This window comes from Pleurodeles waltl, chromosome 2_2 (genome assembly GCF_031143425.1).
Source record: "Pleurodeles waltl isolate 20211129_DDA chromosome 2_2, aPleWal1.hap1.20221129, whole genome shotgun sequence".
Classification (NCBI taxonomy): Eukaryota; Metazoa; Chordata; class Amphibia; order Caudata; family Salamandridae; genus Pleurodeles; species Pleurodeles waltl.
In genome coordinates, this window is record NC_090439.1 from 994,496,749 (window position 1) to 994,518,220 (window position 21,472).

The following is a 21,472-nucleotide window of genomic DNA, read 5'->3' on the forward strand; positions in this document are numbered from 1 at the left end:
CCGCCGGCTCGATTCCGAGCCGGCTTCATCGTGGAAGCCTCTTTCCCGCTGGGCTGGCGGGCGGTCTGAAGGCGACCGCCCGCCAGCCCAGCGGGAAAGTCAGAATTACCGCCGCGGTCTTTCGACCGCGGAACGGTAACCTGACGGCGGGACTTTGGCGGGCGGCCTCCGCCGCCCGCCAAGGTCAGAATGAGGGCCATGGTCTTTCCTTCAACCCTTAGGTGTTTTAGTTTTAAAGTTCAAGAGACATACACAATTGGTAAACATCCTGAACAACGACGCCAGAAGCACGACGTCGTTGTTAACGCAAGCGGAACCACACTTGCGTTAACAACGACTACCCTTTTCTCTGCCTTAACCACGGATGTGCTGAACAACGCACACGTGTGGTTAAGGCAGAGGAAAAGGGAGTCAGCATCGGTCAGGTAAGTGAGGCTGGGGGTAGTTTAATTTTTGGGGAGGGGTGGGAGGGGTTGGGGTAATTTTGTATTTATGGCAGGTGGGGGGGAAGGTTAAGACGCGGTCAGGTGAGTGGGGCTGGGTGGGTTATTTTTATCAATTTTTTTAAGGGGCGGGTGGGTGTTCGGGGTACTATGGATTTTAGGGCAGGGATGGGTTGGGGTAATATTGTATTTATGGTGGGGTTGTTTTATTTATGGGGAGGTGGTCGGTTTTTTTAGGGTGGGTGGGGGTTGCAGTAGGTTTTAGGGCTCAGGGTGGGTGCGGGTATTGGGGTAGTTTTATTTTGTGGGTGGAGGGTCGCGGTAGTTTTATTTTTAGGGTGGGGTGGGTTCAGGGTAATTTTCTTTTTAAGGGCGGGGCAGTTTTATTTTTGGGGTGGGGGTCAGTTGTTTTTAGGGCGGGTTGGGGGTCAGGGTAGGTTTTAGAGCTCGTGGCGGGTGCGGGTATTGGAGTAGTTTTATTTTTAGGGCGGTGGGGGAGTTTGGGGTTGTTGTATTTATAGGGGAGGTTGGGGGGATGGCATGCGAAAACCTGGCCTGCTGTTTCACACATGCGTTCACTAGGCATGCCTTTACAACGAAAAATCATTGTAAAGGCATTCCTGGAAACAACGCGGTCGTTGTTCGAACCGCGTTGTTCAGGCATACATGGTTGGCACATGTGTTGTTCCATCATACATACACAAAATTACCTATTGCTTTTCATAATTCATAAGAAAGTGCTAGATGTAATTATCCCACAAGAATAGAACCAATACCGCCTTATATTTAAAGGATTTACAATTTATTCAAAAAAATTAAAATTAAAATTTTAAAAGAAGCACTTCCCATGTACACCGTAAAATCCATCCACATTCAACCGATCAGTGGAAAGAAAGTGGACAGTCTTCGACGCACTGCACTCTAAATGTATACAGACGTTCAAGTCCCTTTTTTGCCTACAAATTAGCTACAGTTAGTCTTTGGAGGCCACCAAAACTAGGAGGGACATCGACAACCACTGGGCTTTTGGAACAATTGTACTATTGCAAAATGGACAGCAGGCTGGGCCGCAGGAGAAAGGTGGGAAGAGTGGCGAGGCTGTGAAGAAGACACTTACAACATCAGTATGAGGCAGAATGAAGCAGATTTAAGCCAGTGAAGAAAAAGTGATTTATACAGAAACAGTAGGGTAGGACCACAAGATGGAGCACAAGCATGAAATTTGTTTTTGTAGTCTGAAAATTGGGTACCACATTTATGATTTTGGCAGTTTAACTTATTCTCAATATTTAATGTTTGCTAAAATGAAACATCTATTTCTTACTGGCATTTGATAATGGAACAGATAAAGAACAAGAATGCAATGCAAATTCTTGCACTACGGTTTGCTTTAAAAACATTTTCATTTCACCTTTCCCCGCAGACACGGATGATTCAGCTCTACAAATCCTTTTACTGGGACATGACAATCCCATCTTTGAAACAGATTCCGGACTCCAGACGGTTTCCTTGGGGTTATTTTGTGAACGGGGCCCCCGATGAAAACAAGACTTGACTCCACACACCTTGCATGATACTTGTACACATCTCTTGCCGTTTGCATTACAAAGAGTGCACGTCCACAAAGCACACCCCAATACCACCTTCTCATAAGTCACAAGACGTGGCCTCGGTAGACCGACCACAAGCAAGCACAAACCCTGGAACCAATGGCGGTTCTACTACCGCAGATCTTGTTTATTTCCTACTGACAACCGATTGATCTGTCCATCAAATACTGGGGCCTCTCTCAAAATGCACTAGTCACTACTGTGCTCATGAAACCCCACAAGACGTCACTGTGGCACCGGCACGCCGCTTACTAGGAGCTATACGTATGATGCTTCCAAAAGGATTAAAAACATTTCCTTTTGTGATCATGATAAATGGATCCAAATCTTATACCTGAAGAGTTCCTTCTGGACAAACGTTTCTATAAAGGAAGTGAGTAACTCCAGGACCTTCGCTTCTTGCATCTGCGCAGACTGTTTCCAAGGCCGAAGAATCTGAGGCAAGCCTGCCTTTTATTTCTGTGGTTTTCGCTTAGAATTGTAGGAGACAAGACATGATCACCAAAAGCTTTGAGAAACCTAACAACTGCTCACTAAAAACAGAGGACTAACTCAAGGTAATCTGAGGGATACAAACTGTGCAGACCAACATCCACACTGTGGACCCTGAAGCAGCAACAAGCAAATGTGTGTGATGTGTGTGGTGTGTGTGTAACCTGCAGGATACCACAACAGCAAGTGTCACCCTGGCACCACTTTCTGAGTACATCACACACGAGAGAAATGCCGGTCTCAGGTGAAGTAAAAAAAAAAAAAAAAAAAAACTGGAAGAAAACCAGCTTCTGGCGCAATGAAAGGCTGGAACGTGCAACACCGCAGCACCGATCTGCTGTATCGCGTGTTCCGATCTATTTCCAGAAAACATATGATGAAACGCAAGGTTAAATCAATAGTCACAGGGTACGCTGGCAATAAGCTGATCAGAAGCACAAGGTCTTCACGTCCACTGAAACGTCTGACCCAGCAAGTTGCTGGATTTAAGCGATCTACTTCAGGTCAGTGTAGCACTAGGGTGTAATGCTAGAACACTACACTAACCATGTACTTCAGAATGGCTTTATTTACTCAACTAGACTTGACATAATGGGTAAAACAATGATCCATCTTTGATTGTAACCTCCAAACAGTTACTTTGCTTGCAGCAAGAGGAATGGTAGGAAAACAGCAAGATCACGAGAAGAGATGCTCATACCCTCAACAAGGCGGCCATGCCTGACGCATGAACAAGCCCATAGGGCTGGCAGGCCGGGCGGATCACGGATGCTGGGGGCTTTGTCATACACTCTGAGGGGACACCAGGAGCCCAGAAACCGCTTTCATTTATCAATGCATTCATTCTTGCAACCTTAACTCATATACTTTCAAAGGGTACACAAACCACTTTGTTATTAAAGGTGCAAAGAGTACAGGGATTTGGGGATCAGAACTGAGCCTTGGAGATCCCAGTACCAACATTACCAAAGAAAATACCCTTAAGCTTTGTAATAATACTAATAACGTGTTTATATATAGCGCTTCATGCTGGCGATACCGCCAGTCCTTGTATTCCATCTTTCGGCTCCAGGATGACTACGCTGTGTCTGGTTACGGTCTGGAATACACAGGTATTCTCATTTGACTACTTCATTTTCGTTGCTGTGAAACAGGCCTTCTTCAGGTTACCTATGGTAAACCAGCGGCTTTATGTTCTCATTCCATCGTGTACATGAGTTCAAGGAACCCATCTACTCTGCAGATCCCCAAACTTTCTCCATTTTGTGTACTCGGAGTACGGATCCTCCTGTGGTCCAGGCCCTACATCCTTGCCTCAGCGCTTGTCTGCTTCTTGAACGACAGAGAATTCCTTTCCTCGCACACAGGATCTTGGTAACAAGAGTGTCACCTACCACACATCGGGCCTAAAACAATCATAGAAAGACTTTGTTTGGATATAAACGGTACAATGTCTGGTACATGAAACATTGCTGCTTAAGTGCAGAAGGGTGCTACGTCTAAAAATAGGCTGGCGAAAAGCCATTCATCTCTAGCTGCTGTTTTTCATGCTAAGTTGACAAGCCCATTTATCAAGGCTGCCCCACTTAAAAGAATAAATGTAGTACCTATAGTTGGTGGCAGCAATCCTTATGTGAGGCGAGGGGCTAAGAACGCTGATGCTGTTGAGTGTTTATGCACTAAGGCACCTTTTTGCTAAAAAGTTAGAAATTACAAGTTACAATCCGAAGTGCAAATCTGAATGTGTTAACAGCTGTAAGAGTGGCCCTCACCTTTCTTAAAAGGAAGGACTGGAACTTGTCATGTGCCGCTGGAGCTCACACCTTGGGAGCTGGCGCAAGAAGGGCCATTCTCTTGAATTAAGCATCAAGGACTATTTCTTACCAGGTGTAGGTCAGGCTTATAAGCACCAAATGCAAAAAGAAGTCCCCTACTTCAGCTTCACTCTGGATCACTTGTACAGAGGGGATCTTAAAAATAAATTGAACGAGTTCAGACTTAGAATCCTAGGAAGTCACATACGGCATGCAAGCTGCCTTCAAAGACCATCAGATTTGGCTGTACAAATAATAGTTTGTTTAGGAAGATCATGGCTGCTTCAATAGCAAAATATCAAGAGAATTTACATCAAACATCTGTTTTACAGTCTCAAACAGTGAGCTATTGGAAGCATGAACTGCAGGTTTGGAGTTAGTGTGCTTGATTCTGATTTAATGCTTCGTTTGCAGAAGTAACAGTTTTTAATGGACAGAGGTTTATTGCTGCTTTGTGTTGTGGTTAACATGCCTGTTCCTCTAGTACTTCGCCTTTCCAAGCCTTGTGCATCCAAAAACTTAACGAGACTTCCTTCCTTACTTGAGATGAGCACTACTCCTTTGAACATCTAATGACCACGACCACAGGGTGCACAATTAGATGGTCCAAACAGCTGTGGTTGACCAGCACCTACTGACAGCAGAATTACAGCCGCAACAGCCCTGGTAGGCCACACATTAGCAGCCAACACATGGGACATTATCCTATTTTATTGCATAGTTCTTATGTTAGTATCTCTGGACCAGTGTTACGGTTTATACTTATGTTTTATATATATATATATATATATATATATATATATATATATATATATATATATATATATATATATATATATATATATATATATTTCTCAAATCTGTTTGTAATGATTTTCAGTAATTATACAATAAAGATGATGATCTCATATGGGCTGAACTTCTCACCTATTCCACTAGCTCTACCACCTCACTCTGCCTCCTCCGTCCAAAGAAACCCCGCAGTGGCTTCCCCACGTACAACACTTCATTGCTAGCGAGCTAGGCTCGAGCTTTGGTAATACCAAAACATACATCTGTACCGTGGGAGCCAGAGATCAGAGACTAACTTTCAAGCGGTGCGAGACAAAACTTGTCCTGGCTGGACTCCAACAAGCCAGCATCACTGTCTCAGGTGTGTACTTGGGTGTCAATAGCCCTTCTTCGCTTTCTGGTCTCATTTCATTGCAGACATTTCAGTTGTACGTTCTCCTGCTAAATCACCATTAAATCCCATTCTTGGATTAAACAACCCAGAGTATCATTGCATGATGACCAACATAGTTATTAATGGGTTAATGCATTTAATTTTGCTTCAATGGTAGGTCGCCAAACAAGTTAAATGACCACAAATGACTCCATTAGTAAAAGGAATCGGCTTATTTCTGCCCTATTTTATTCCTCTATCATATTTCACAATGTCCTCATTTGCAGACTAGGAAACACTTCAATTTCATCGACTTGCTACCCAGTTGAAAAGCACAATATCAAAAACAGGCCTCTTGTGTTAAGTCCCACTTAGACAACGTAATAAAATTAAACATGAAAAATGCATAAAAAAGGCATTCAACATGAATATCATGTTAAAGTAGTCCTCCCCCATTAGTTCTAAAAATGGTGTGTTTACTCCTACCTCTAACACTGCTGCAACTACTGTTCATATACCCACTTACGCTGCTCTCCCTGCAGTGCTAATGGTACTAGCAAAGATCGTTCCCCTCTACTAGAGGCAATAATGCTACTTGTCTTTTCATACATCTAGTGGCAGTGATTCTACTACAAGCATTCCTACAGCTGCTAGTGCTCGGGCTACTTCCTGAACTACTACTGCGCGTACTCCAATTCTTGATCTACACCAACTAATGATACCCCTGTTACAGTGCTGCTAAGCTGAATACCACCGAGTCGAATACGTCCTCCTAAAGGAGAGGACCTCCGTTGCCAGCCCAAGGAATTGCTCCTTATGTTCTTTTGCTCACTTCCGAGTCTGTGAATCGTTACCTATGAACAAGCACCTTGACATACTATTCCAAAAACCTGCTCCAGGTACCAAAGTTCACAACATCATGATAATGGTTCTTTACCTTCTCCAGTCCAGACGAGGTCAATCACACAAGAGCACACGACCAGCAACAAATGCATATAGACTTTCTACTGTAGGAGGGAGGCTCTTCTAAGTCAAGGCAACAGTGCTTACAATCATCCCAGACTCCAGATCTCAAGCGTCCCAAGAAGGAGCAAAGCATTGTCTAATCAGTCTTTCAACATCATGGTACAGCCCAGCTCTAAGTAAGTCAAGGTTACGACCATGGCAAACTGCTGCATTGTGGGATGTGACGTCCTACCAACCACCAACATAAGGTAAAAGACAAACACATAATGATTTGCTTCTCCACTCGAAGGCGTTACAAATGCAGTGATGCACCATATGGCCTTGGTCACAAAATAAAGTAGCCCCACGAGAAGAAACTTTTGGGGAAGGCAGCAAAGACTATTTTAGTACTACAGAATAGCTGTTATTTAGTAAATGCTAAAATTAAGTTACGTTATCCCTGGAGTGCTATTGCTAGTAGCAGTCTTTGACTGGCTGGTTCTAATATATTAAACAAGCTAAATGCCAAGTATTACAGCAAAGGTCCACTGTCGGTACAAAGCTTATGCTACCCAAGGTATGCGAAGGCACCTTGAGTTTGTTGGCGCTTTCTTTCCAGTCTGCTGCTTCGTCACCAATGCCAATTTTAGAGCTAAGCTGTAGTAAGTGAAAGCCCAGGGCTCTAAAGCTACGGGCACCAAAACAACCCTACTACCTGCAAATGCTGCTCTAGTCTTCAATTAAGGAGACCAATGTCTATCTGCAGGTGAAGTCCTTTGAATAGAGTTGGGCGATTTCTTTTTTCAGTCAGCAAATGCTCAAATTTCAAGATTTGCTTCCGCGGTATGTCAGAAAAAATGGCTCCGGTATCTCTCAGGTCTGCAAACTGATGCAAGACCAACGGACCCCATTAAGCAACATAATTAAATACTAAACTCTCTGCCCAATTAGAAACAACATTTACACTTCAATAAGGACAGGCAGCAATTAAATGCCTATCAAATGGCAAAGCCACGGGTTCTGACTGCATACCATCTATGCTTTATACAAACACTTATAGATATACTAGATCACATGGTTCTGGTTGATGATCTTAAGAATTTTAAAGAGGTTCTATCCTCGTACCAAATGATATAGTTATTTCCCCTAAAAAAAAAAGGAAAGATCCTGAAAAGTGTAGATCTTATTGCCCAATATCTTTAACACTGACTGATGCACTATTTCCTCTTTTAACTTCTAGTGCCCTGCAAACAGAAGGCACGTGATTGGCAAAAACCTATCCAGCAGGCAGTGGCGGCCGGCAGCTTTGGGTGGAGGGCGGGCGGGGCACACACACAAACACACACACAGACTCATTCTTTCACACCCAAACACGCACGCACGCACGCTCACCCATTAACAACACTCATTCCATTCAAACATGCACGCACGCACCAAACATTCATTTTACAAATTCACACACATTCATTCTTCCACACACACGCACGCACGCACTCACATCCATTAACAACACTCATTCCATTCAAACATGCACGCACGCACCAAACATTCATTTTACAAGATCAAACACATTCATTCTTTCACACACACACACACACACGCACGCACATCCATGAACAATACTCATAACACTCAAACATGCACGCACGCACCAAACATTCATTTTACAAATTCACACACATTCATTCTTCCACACACACGCACGCACATCCATTAACAACACTCATTCCATTCAAACATGCACGCATTCACCAAACATTCATTTTACAAGATCAAACACATTCATTCTTTCACACACACACACACACGCACGCACGCACATCCATGAACAACACTCATAACACTCAAACATGCACGCGCGCCCCAAACATTCAATGTAAAACATAACACACATACATACACACACACACACACACACACTTACCTTTAGCCTCCAGGTCCCAGGAGGGTAGAGACTGCTGCCTTCCCTCATTGGCTGACCTTAGGTCAGCCAATGAGGGAAGGCAGCAGTCCCAGCCTCGTCACAGAGTGGGATGGGGTCAGTGAGACTGCTGACCCCACCCCACTCTGTGACGAAGTGTCACTGATTGACACTCGCCCTGGGCACTTCAGGGCTTAAACCTGAAGCGCCCAGGGAGAGTGTCAATGGGTGACGCTTTCCTCGTCACCCAGGGGAGGGCCTGGAGGCACCTTTGCTGGGCCGAGGAGGTCACGCCCATAGGGGTCGTGATCTCCTCAGCCCAGCAAAGTTCAGCTCAGGCAGCCAGGAGTCTGCGCAAATCGCGCATGTCTGCTCCTGGCTGCCTGACCTGAACATAAAGAGTGTCTGTCAGGCTGACCTTTGTTCAGCCTGACAGACACTCTTCATGGGGTGGGGGGGCGTGGCCCCTCCGCCCTAAAGGACGGGCCGCCACTGAACAAAATCCGAAACCATCTGCCCCACTCCAATGCAGAACAACCTGCCCCACTTCAATCCAGTCTGCCCACTACAATCCAGTTCACCCCACCCCAATCCATCCTGCGCTAATCGAAAACAGCCTGCCCCACGCCAATCCAAAACACTCTGCCTCGCTGCAATCCCAACTCCAGGCCACTGCAAACCACTCCAGTGCAATCCACCCCACCCTAGTTTTATCACTTCAGTTCAATCCACCCACCATAATCCAATCTGATCACCCCACTCCAATCAACCTACCCCACTTCAAGCCTCCCCACTCCAACCCACCCCACTCAATCCAAATCACCCCTCCCTACTCCAATCCACCCCACTACATCAGTCCACTCCAACCCATTCCACCCTATTCCACCCCACGCCAATTAGCTCCACAATGCTCTGTGCCACTGAACCATTAAACTCTACTCTCCTCAACTGTATGACAATCTACTCCCCCTGCCCACAATCCATGCCACTAACTTTTAGTCATGCTGAACAGCAGCCACACTAATGTACAACATGGCAAAAAGACATCGTCAAAGCCAATAGCTCTTTTGTAGGCAAGACCAATTGGCTTTGCCAATCCTTGTTTAACTATGCTCCTCCATATGTAAAAAGAGGACTCAATCCCACCCTAGGTTTCCTCCTCATTATTGGCATTCCTCCTCATCTTTCGAATACAAGACTTAAATTGGAGCTCGGAATTAAAAGGCACCTACAGGGTCACAAGCTAAATTACTAAATGCAAGGTCCATAATGCAGTATCCAATGTCAGTTCATTTACACAGAGCCCATGGGAAGCTTTCAAAATGCACTACTTACAGGCTGCACATTGGATTATTGCATTACTACTAACAATTCCCACTGCACTTGCTGCAAGATAAACCCTTGTGTTCTGGGTCATGCATGGGAGCACATAATCCCATAAATCCTACTGTGTTCAAATCTTACACTTGGGGCCAGATACAGAGCTACTTAAGGTCCTCTCACACTTTGATTAGTGTACATTCGTGGCCTGGTAGCCCAGAGTAAGATGCCTCTCTGTTTACTTAGCACCAACACACTATCCTTTACAAGATGAACAGGGAATCGAAGGGTGAAATCCCTTCAAGGTGAATGTAGGATGTTCCTAATCCATTTAGGACAGCATTTTTGGGAGTTCTACTCAGAATTCAATAGTAGTTGTACAGACAACCTCAATAGCTTTTAAAATGTTTATGACGTCATTACAAGAGTTCTGCAACCCTACATGGTTGCTGTACACCTGGTAACTGTTGATACCACCAGGTGCGGTATTTACTAGGTGGGCAATTTCTGCACCGTTTTGAGCTTTCCTGCTCAGCATGAGGCCCAACGTATAAATGGAATTTGCACCTGGATTTTACTTCTTTTTCAAACACTTTTTCCTTTTCACATTGCACCAGTTTTTCCAGGAGCAATGTTAAAGGGTAACATTTTGAGTATGTGATAGTTACCAAGAAACTCAGGACCCCGTTCCGGAAGCAGACAGGGGTCTGAATCAAGATTTGAGAGCCACTTGCAATCAGACCCTCAGGTATCTTTGGTGTTTCTATCGCGCAAACCTAGACAAATTATTACTGCATTATCAGGTAACACTGCATGTGGCAAACCTATAAGATTGAAGGATGTTCAACATCACGTAAAATGGGTGTAAATACCTCATGTATTTTATTACACAACAATTAGACAACTAACCCGCTTCCTAGAGGAGAACAGCACCCTGGACCCTTCCCAATCTGGATTACGCAGCAACCACAGCACCGAAACCACCCTCATCACTGCCACAGATGACATCACAACCATACTGGACAGCTGCAAAACCACAGCCCTCATCCTCCTGGACCTCTCAGCTGCGTTCAACACCGTCTGCCCCCATACCCTACGCTCACGCCTCAGCAATGCTGAAATCTGCGACAGAGCCCTGGACTGGGTCACCTCCTTTCTCACCGGCAGAACACAGAGTCCGCCTCCCCCCATTCCACTCGCAGATCACCGAAATCATCTTCGGCATACCCCAGGGTTCATTCCTCAGCCCGACCCTCTTTAACGTCTACATGGCCCCACTCGCTAACAAAGCCCGATCTCACAACCTCAACATCATCTCATACGCGGACACCCAGCTGATCTTCTCCATCAGCAAGGACTCTGCCAAGACCTACCTCCACAAAGGAATGACGGCCATCGCCAAATAGATGAAGAGCAGCTGCCTCAAACTCAATTCCGACAAGACGGAAGTCCTCATCTTCGGCTCCACCCCCTCTGCATGGGATGACTCCTGGTGGCCTGCCACTCTCGGAACCACTCCGACTCCCACCGACCACACACGCAACCTAGGATTCATCTTGGACCCCTCGCTATACATGACCCAGCAAGTCAACGCCATATCCTCCTCCTGTTTCAACACCCTCCGCATGCTCCGAAAGATCTAAAAAATGGAAACCCACTGAAACCAGAAGAACAGTCACCCAAGCCCTTGTAGGCAGCAAGCTGGACTACGGCAATGCCCTCTACGCAGGAACCACGGCCAAACTCCAGAAGAGGCTTCAACGCATCCAGAATGCCTCTGCACGCCTCATCCTGGACATCCACTGCCACATCACACACCACCTGAAAAACCTGCACTGGCTCCCAGTCAACAAGAGAATCACCTTCAAACTCCTCACCCACGCTCACAAAGCACTGCACAACACCGGACCAGAATACCTCAACAGTCAACTCTCCTTCTACACCCGACCCGGTATCTCTGCTCCGCTCCGCCGACCTCGCCCTCGCAACCGTCCCACGTGTCTGCAGAACTACAACCGGCGGCAGATCATTCTTGCACCTCGCCGCCAAAACGTTGAACACTCTTCCCACCCACCTGCGCCAGACCGAAGACCTCCTTACCTTCAAGAAACTTCTCAAGACCTGGCTGTTTGAGCAGTAGCAGCACCTCCCCCCCCCCCCCCACACCATCTCCCCCCTCCCCTCCTCAGCTCCTTGAGACCCTCACAGGTGAGTAGTGCGCTTTACAAATCCCTGATTGATTATTTTATGAAGTGCCCAGCTACCCAAATAGGGTTTCCTGAGCGAGAGGAAGCAGAACAGATTACCAATTTAGAACAGCCAGGTCTTCTACTTTTTACAATGTGCAAGCAGGGACGTGCTGTTTCTCATAACAACTGGGAGGGAATTCCAAAGCAGAGAAAGAGCATCCCCCACATGAGTCAAGTGGAACATGGGAACAATCCACGACCAGATTCTGTGATGTTAACATACAAGTGGGCTGATAAGGCTGTACCAACTCTTGTACGTACCAGCTTGGCTTTGAAAACGTAACAGCGCCTTAAATTGGATATGTTTTGTAACTGAGCCAATGAACCTCTTGGGGAAGGTGGGAGACAGGCATATGCTTCAGAAGCCAGAAAAGCAGTCTCGCTGTGCATTCTGGCCTATCAGAAGGCAGCAAACGGAGGCTTGGTCAATTCCTAGATACATGACATTGTATTATGGCAATCTGAACAAAATTACGTCTTGAATCACTGTCCTTTGGGCTGATGCAGGGATCATCCAGAAGATCTCTTTCAGCCACTTAGCACAGCGAAACACCTAGCTATGGCCTTAGTCACCGGAGGCTTCATGGAGAGATTTGCATCCAATACAAAGCTGAGGTTCTTGTCCTTTGAGGACAAGGCAGGAAGGGTCCCTGATGAGAGCTGGCCAAAGTTAAGGCCCCAAAGTTGTGGATTCTTACACAGAAGCACAACTTTGGTCTAGTTATTATTCATCCAAGTGGCAATGCAGCTCAGGCTAAGATCAGAGGGTCCATGGCCCTAAGCGGACGACAGAGAGAAGATAATTTGAGTGTCATCTGCATAAGAAAAGAGGGTCAGACTACAACTCTCCACTACATCTGCTAAAGGACAGATGTAGATATTAAACAGTACAGTATAATCCACCACAAAGCCCTGAGGGAGTCAAGAAGTTAGAGACTGTGCCTCTGACCTAATAGTGGCCAAGAAGACCTGAAATGTCCAATCTTTTAGAAAAGATGTTATCCAAGGCTGTTCCTTCAAGAACTAGCACCTCCAGTCACTCAATCAAAATGCAATAAGACATGGTATCAAAAACGCGCTAGAATGTAATAAAATTAGGCCGGCTGTGCCATCTTCATTCAGAAGGTGTTTAAGATGGTCAGTGACACCCAGGAGAGCGGACATGCTGTGCAAAGTCCTGAAACCAGACTGTGAGGGGTGGAAAAAAAAAACTTTAGTTCTTGACGCAAGATGCGAGGCATGCATTCACATGTGTCTCCAAGACTTTGGACAGACAGGGCAGCAGGGAGAGGGGGGTGGAAATTACACCAGATTGGGTTTTAGAGGGAGAACTACAGCATGCTTCTAGCACACAGGAACAATGCCCTCCTCAAGAGAAGAATTAATAAGATTCACCACCACCTGTAAAGGCATGTCTTCATTAAAAACAGAGCATCTGGAGAATGATCCCACAGCAGGTTAAATGCATGTTGTTGGTGCTTAGGAAGTGAACAACAGTTAATACTAAAAAAGTAAAATAAAGTCCTGCCCCTGTTTCCATGGTACGATGTGTCAAGGTGGGCAGCCCAGCTTATTTCCACGTTACTGCTTGAGTCACCTGGTACAGAAAATAAGCCACAGCAAACACAAGTAGGCTGACTCACCCCAAGATCTATTAGCTTACGATTCACTGGATGAGCAGGTTGAAGTGACAGCAATTGACTAGCACAGTACCACTATCTTTTTTGTCTGAGGTGGACTAGGCTTCCTGGCCTGAGACAGGTGCAGGCTGGCTTGCCTTTTACGCACCTGCTGCACATAGCAGGACTCACATGCAGGTAGTAAAGACTTCCCATTCTCAGCAAAGCCAACAGGAAACTTCCAAATCACGTGCAATGACAATACTACCAACAACCAGGATGGGCACCTTACTCCAGCTTATTACACTGTGTCCAGCCCCGAAGCTTTCATTTACAAGTCACTGTTTTCAGGTGTGTCCATCTAATTATTTCCATGGAAGCAAAACAAGACTACAACACTCAGAATGTATTAGGATATCAAAGGAAAGTACATGACTAGAAAGAAAGTATGTAACAACTTGGAGGGAAGTGGTCACCCTACCAACAGCTAAGGGGCCCATCTGCCCAGGGGCATAACTTCTTGAGGTGGGGGTGGGGAGGGTTTACACCCCCCCACCCCCCTATAAATGTATTTTCTGATGGATAGTTGAGCACTGATGCCTTCAGTCTGATATGGTGGGGTGTCTGTCAAATTTCACCTGTTATTTTTGCAAGCGCACAGTGACAAAAACACACACACTCCTCAACTCTGTTTTGAAAGCCCTAAAATGTTATTTTACAAAACACTGTGTTTCTCTCACTTAGTACTCCTACAAATCTGCATTCCTCTCCCTTTCCACTGCCTCTTTAGCCCCTCTAAGGTGCCCCGGTCGTGGTAAAACGTATTTAACATAATATGTCACTCTGATTGCGAGAAATCTGAAGCTCAAGGCCCCACCCCTCCCCAAAATCTTACTGACCAAGTTACGCCCCCGCCTGTGGCAGCACGGGTCGTCAAGCGATCAGAGGGCTGGGAACGCCCCTCGGGATACAGGTGCTTTCGCCTGGGTGGTCCGAATACCTTAAGGGAAGTAAGTCCTTAGGGCCGTGGCATTCATCCTCCTGTGTTGGACTCAACATGCAACATTTGTAAATATGGACATTGTCATTATTCTTTGTCAGACCTGAACAGATAGATGTGGGACTGTGCATAAATACAGTGTATTCGGTGTAATCCTCTCACTGTTGTGTATCATGGAACTGTTAGCTGAGGAGTGTTGTGCTCACTGTCGGTTGTGAATAAACATGACCTGTTACCCATGCAGAATACGGAGGTCTTCATCGTTCACTCGGTTGAGCGTGGGAGGGGCGAGGTCCAATCCGGGGGGTCTCCCACCTCCTATATTAAACTGCAGGTGTATTACCGCACAGTTAGTTATTACGGCTTCAGGACGTTCATCACAGAATTGGCAGGATTAAATACGGGATGCCAACAGGTCAAAGCATTTGCCGCGGTAATATGCTTGCACGCCACAGGCCACGGGTTCGAGACCCACCCGTGAAGGGTGACAAGGTCAGAACTGAGTCGGGCGTTAATAAAATATGATTCGAGAATAAACGAACAGCTATGACATAAGATGTTACAGCGCTTGATGCATGCGGTTTAATGGAGTAATAAAAAAAAATCGGTTACTGATATGATGTTTCGCATTGCTGCACTCCCAGCCAATGGCAGCTGTTCTTCCTAGTAAACACCTGCAGTCTCCATTCAAAGATTCTTAACCTGCGTCCCAAGCCCTGGGAGGCACATTGTGACCGTCAAGCACACAATGGATACACAGAGCTGCGCGTGACCCGCCAATTAAAAACCGCACTCAGGCACCGTCATCCGGGGCTTCCAATGCTCCAGAAATATGTCAACTTTTAGTCCCACTGCTGTCAGACTGAAAGCTCCCCAGACAGCCCCACACTCCCACCCCTCTGGATCCCCGCAAACTGTCTGCTGAATTATTGATCCCCGCTGCAAATTGATTTATAATGTTTGGAAGGGGGAAAAAAACCTGCACATCACACACAAACATTAATGCAGGTCTTTAATAAGGCGCTTGCTGCCATCTCCTTGAGGTATCGTGGAGCGCTATATAAAATGCGGTATCAACCCGCGGTCTTGTTGCCCCTGTGGGTACGTAGGTGGAGTGAATGCACATAATTGTAGCCAAACTTCCTATTATATTGAGGCTAAGGCTGCACAAAGGCATATAGGATACCCCCACGAGTTAAGCGTTCGTTGCTGCGGCATGCCGTCGTTAGATCACGGGCTTGACTACTGATGTATCATGCCGATTTTCACCCTCCTTCCCCCAGCCAATACAATGAACAACAAAGTTGGTAATAATAATTGTGAGCAAATAAAATCTAAATAGCGCTGTGCTTGAGCGCGGATATCCCATTACAAAACAGCAAGAAAACACACACGCATATAAACCCCGCTTTGTTTAAAACACGGGGTGGTTACAAACACTATAACTGCAGATTAAAGCAAGAAATGTATTTCTTGACACATATTGCAATTTTGAAGGCGCCCAGCAGGTTTAATTGTGTACACAACTGTTTGTTTACATCGGGTGTTCATAGAGAGCGAACCTAGCCACAAGGGCAATGGAGTGCGTGTAATATACCAACAATGCGTCCCGTACTGCGGCTGGGTGTTTAACAGCAATGGACATTCAATCATTTGATCATTCGGGATATTACATCTCACAAACCACCCACAAGGGCAGGCGCAACCTGCAGCGTGATCACACAACATGACACCGGCGCCTGTCCCTGCACACGATCAGCATGCACCGGCTAAGTCCTGCAGGTGCATTCTGACGTTCACTCACTCACCTGCACGCACTGATTCAAAAGCGAAAGCGCACTTAATGATAAAATCTGCAGTCGTGAAGCCCGTAAATCGACCGGTTATTTATCTAGCTTAACAACAAGGTTATAAAATTGACAAAAATGGAATACTGCGATAACACACTCCTGCAGCGAAAAACAAGGTTATAAAATAGACATAAAGGGAATACTGCGATAACACACCCCTGCAGGGGCTTTCACACTGCAACACTGCATTTCGCACGAGGGCGCCTGCGCTGCAGGTGCATTAGCCTCCCTCACCTTCATGTCACTGATGATGGTCTGAAACAGCCCCCCGAGGGCACTGCACTCCTTCTCAATGACAGCCTCCATTTTCCAAGCTTCGATTAATCCCGAAAGGAAATAACCAAGCACTCGAGGTCTTGAAAACGTCAAATGAAAAAAAAATCCTTAGGAAAATACGAGAAATGGCAAAACTGTCTCTCCTCTTAAAATCCCGTGCGGGTCTAAAACAAAGAGCGGGCACTGCTGTCTGGCTGCGCTACACCGACACCCAGGTCCGCCAGCTCCAACATGATGCTCTCCGCAGCCCCGCAGCCAGCGCACTGAGGCGAGAGTGCAGGGAGCGGCCCCGCCCCCTCCCGGGACCCGCCCCCCCTGTCCACGCCCCCTCATCCTCGAGTCAGTCTCTCGCTGGCTCTCTGGCCCCGCCCACTCTATCCACGCGCCCCCTCTCTGGACCCGCCCCTCCGTCCTAGGATACTCTCTCTCTCTCTCTCTCTCTCTCTCTCTCTCTCTCTCTCTCTCGACACGCCCCAGCCCGTCTCCTAGGCGACCGGGCTCCGGGTCACGTGACAGGTGCGCCCTGCCAGCTCACAACATTGCAGGGTCGTGCGAACCCTCTCCGTGCCAGGGGGCAGGCGCAGCCTCCTCGGTTCAACCAGCTCTTTTATCTGCAGCACAGACTGCGATTAGCGCAAAACACACCGCTTCGGTGCCTTTCAGCCTGCGATTTTTGATACAAAATACAGTTTCTTGCTATGATCGACATTTATAGTAGTCACACATTCTAATGAGTTTTACTTAAGAATTCAAGTTTGACAGCCCTTAAGCTTCCAGGTGAATTTCAGTGGTCTCGCATTTTTTTCCCAAATTGAGGCTTGTGTAGACTCGTTCCCATTTTCAACTGCATTCTGGGACTTGTAGTCCCGCATAAATAATAGAAACAGTACCTCAATTACAAAGAAATAAACACACGTAAGTTTCTCACGCCTGGGGAGCGGCAAAGCTTCCCAGGTCCATTCCTGATGTGCTGCACCTGTCCAGGTTTTTCCTTTCAACTCTGGCGTCTTTAGCCCCGTTTTACAATGGAATAACCAAGACTACAGGTCCCAGGATTCAAAGAAAAAACCTGGACTGGCACAGCCATCACAAATGCACATGGGAAAGGGCTGCACCGGATAGGGAACAATTTGATACTTGTTTTTATATTACGAATGTATCCATTCTAAGTCTGTGTAGCGACTACCTGGAACACGCATGAAGTAAGATTTCAGATTACTGACTGGTATTCCCATTATTCAGGTTTTCTCTTCCTCGACCCCTGCTTTAAATTACAAGATGCCGTTCCCGACACACTCTTCTAGATAACAAACACACAAAATTGCTCATACTGTCTCCTGCATTTCAATATACACACCTCCATCCTCCTGGTAAAACTATCCAAGCCCAAAACCAACGCTGCACATCAGAAGGTAGAGAGTAGGGAGTAAAACCTGCGACCCCTGGCTGCCAAGTTTCCCAGGTCCATGCATGATGTGTTAGTCCAGTCGTGTTTTTTTTTTTTACTTTGAATTGTGGGACCTGTAGTCATGTTTTATAATGAAATACATACACCTACAATGCCCAGAATTCAAAGAAAAAATGGACTGGAGCAGCACATCACGCATGGACCTGGGAACATTGCAGGGCTGCTGATGATTAAGAGAAAATCAAAGTAGAAGGTTCACTGGTAAGAGATTTGAATACCACCCTCTAAAGAAGTGTTCAATCTCCACTAACCTTAATGGGATCACCCTCTTAAATGCATGCGTTCACATGCATTTTTGATGCAAGAGATCGACAGGTATGAGCACCCATGTGTAATGCTAAGCCCCTAACCAAAAGCAGCAGACAACAACTTCTATTCTCTACATGCCTTTTATTTCCGAATATAGCCTTTTCTCCATCTCATACCTGTCTGCTTTGATCCTTCTTACTATAATTCTGCAACTACAAGACACTTCATAGATCACAACTTCTCCTCCTTATAAACCTATCCCTGTAACATAACATTGCCAAATCTCCAGCCTACCTGTCTTACCACCCATTCACCTAAAACACATATCCTCTACTAATGATCACCTGGACATGGAACACGCTACCCCTCAAGCTCAGGCAGACTGCTTCACTGAAGCAGTTCAGGAAGGACCTCAAGACCTGGCTCTTCGACTGAGCAGCACGCTTACAGTCAGCACCTTGAGACCATGTGGGTGAGTATCTGCACTTTACAAATCCATGATTGATTGATTGATCACACCCAACTGATAGTAATATAATCTATCACAAAGTAACTGGAGTAAATGCATGCAATTGTTTTGAGAGCACATGCCTCATCACAATAGCTACTGATTAATCTACAACCTTGGGCTTTGGAGTAGCGTGCTACTCGCAATAAAGTTTTCAACACTTCATCAGAGAATTTTAGTGCATGGCTTCATAAGTAATGTACGCAGTTATCAACTACCTACATTCAGGAGACACCTCAAGACTTGGCTGTTCGAGCAGTAGCAGCCCCCTCCCCTCCCCCCCTCAGCGCCTTGAGACCCTCTCGGGTGAGTAATGCGCTTTACAAATGCTTTGGTTGATCAAAATCCAGTTATACAAAGTTATAAAAATCCACCTTCAGTCTAACAGAAGCCAGTTTGTGATTTTAGAACTGGTGCTCTTTGTTTTCTGAACTAGTAAATTAGTCTAGACTAAGATTTCAAGATCCGGAGCTGTGATCAGGTACATTAGGGTGCATAAGATACGAAGATGCTATTGAGCAGCTTGGCTATGTAGCTTCAGACACGGTTCCTCTGTTTGGGCGGAGAAGAGTGCCCCCCCAACCCCCCCCCACCAGCAGCAGCTGCCGCAAATCCTTTAACAAACAAAATGATAATAAACTAGGTTTATTATTGTTTTGTTTGTTAAAGTGGGGGGGCACTGGGGATGACGACAATGAGGGGAGTGCACTGTGCACTCCCCTCAGTGTGCATGTATGTTTGGCCAGCCGTCTCGGGTCGGCCAAACATACATGCGCACTAAGCTCTCTCCATGTTGCCGGGCTGGAGAGAGCAGGCACAGGCTCCCAGTCTTCCTGGGTGCGCCCTGGCTGGGCACTCCCAGCCAATCCTAACACTGCTTTGAGCAGTGCCAGGATTGGCCGCAGGGCAGGCTGGGAGCCTGGGCCTGCAGTGCAGGAGAAGAGCGGCACAGCAGCTGCGGCAGAGAAGCAGGTAAGTGATTTTGACATTAAAAAAAATAAAAAATTGTCCCCCCTGCACTACCCGCCCCAACAAAGCCCCATGAGCCACTCCTGTGTAGCTTATATAATGCTATAATGAGAGGTTATCACCCAGAACAACCACCATCAATTCCACTTTATTCACAATCAGTCAGTGGCTTGTTTCCAACAGAGTCTGAATTAATGATCAAATTATGTGTCAGGGTGTTTTTGTTTCCTGATGTGAAGAGAAGAAACTCTGTCTTGCCTGGTTTTTAGTCTAATGAAGTCATTTGAGTGCCATGACTAAGTTCTCGCAAGGCTTTGCTTCAGTTTCTGTGTGTCTTGATCAGATCTTATTACTAGGTAAAGCTGAATGCCATCAGCTCATCAATGCATATTCTGCCCTGGATCCTTCAATTCTTCACCGAGTGATTCCACATAGAGGTTAAAGGCTTAGGGGCTAGTGCAGAAACTTGTGGTGAAGGTGAGAGTGTAGACGTGTGAGTCCGGCTTTTAAGTCGTTTGCCAAGCATTGCTGCCAGACTATCTGATTCTGAAGAGTACTGAAGAGGGTTTTGTGGTCCACCATATCAAATCTCCCTGTAAGGTACAGAAGTACTAGGGTGTTGGACTCTCTTTTTACGGTGATCTTAAGGGTATCAAGATTCTCAGTTAGTGATTCTCTCAAGTCGTATTCATTTGATTTTGCTAGAGTGCTTTTATTCAGATGATCTTTCCAATGTATGTTCTCAGTTTCTTCGTTTTGTTTCCCACAAATGGGGATTAAGTTACTGAGCTTAAGGTATTTAGATGTTCTACAGTATATCAGCAGCAGATTTTTTTCAAAAGGGACTTGACATGGAATCTTTGCAGAGTTTTGGAAAGTTCTTGGCTCAAGGGAATAATCATTGATCTGCACCATTGTGGTTCAATGTACATCCCTATGGATTTTGAAAGAAAGGCTGGGATTGTGTTCTTTTCATTTGAAAAAGGCCCACGTTTTTAGAATTTATTTAGCGAGTCCTTAGATAAGAGACAAAAGTTTCCCATTTGCTTATTTTCCTTTCTGTGGTAGGTGTGATCGAGCACAGACTGGCTGTGGTCACTTACTTTTTGTATCTTGTCATAAGAGAACTTTCCAGATTATTCACATTTTTCATTTGATGCGACTAGCAAAGTGGATTGAGGGGATTTAGCTATTTTGTTGCCTATGAGAAGGAATGTTTTGCTCTGTTACTTACAACGTTCAGCTCTGTAGGAACTAATGAGGCTTTGGCATTTGAAATCATTTTTGTAGGTTTTAATGCCCAGATTTCCAAAGGTTTAGTGCTTGTGACCACGTGATGCACAGCGACCCAAAGGTTGCAAATATCTACTTTCTGACAATAAAAACTCTGTTTTATCAGATTTATTTCGTGGCTCAAAAACCTATTTGTGCCATTCTTGATCAACATTATATTTATGTGTGCCAGTGGGCATACTACGGTGGATCCTGAATAAAATGTCAAGAAAACAATACAAACAGCTAACTAAAAAGCGACAAAAAGTCACAGGAATTAGCTTGAAACCCAAATGTTTTTA

General features: G+C 45.7%; 1 protein-coding gene across 6 annotated transcripts in view; it reads right to left on the reverse strand.

Annotated features, from left to right (window-relative positions):
* Window positions 1-16,995, reverse strand: part of MTSS1 (MTSS I-BAR domain containing 1) — a 451,322-nt gene extending 434,327 nt beyond the window's left edge. For 4 of the 6 annotated variants that reach the window (XM_069220725.1, XM_069220728.1, XM_069220726.1 and 1 more), the window contains exon 1: window positions 16,663-16,969. In XM_069220725.1, the coding sequence (XP_069076826.1) occupies window positions 16,663-16,734 (72 nt within the window). In that variant the 5' untranslated portion in view covers window positions 16,735-16,969. Of the gene's footprint in view, window positions 1-16,662 lie in introns of all 6 variants that reach the window. The other 2 variants (XM_069220729.1, XM_069220724.1) reach the window with 1 other exon arrangement.
* Between the last annotated feature and the right edge of the window lie 4,477 nt (window positions 16,996-21,472).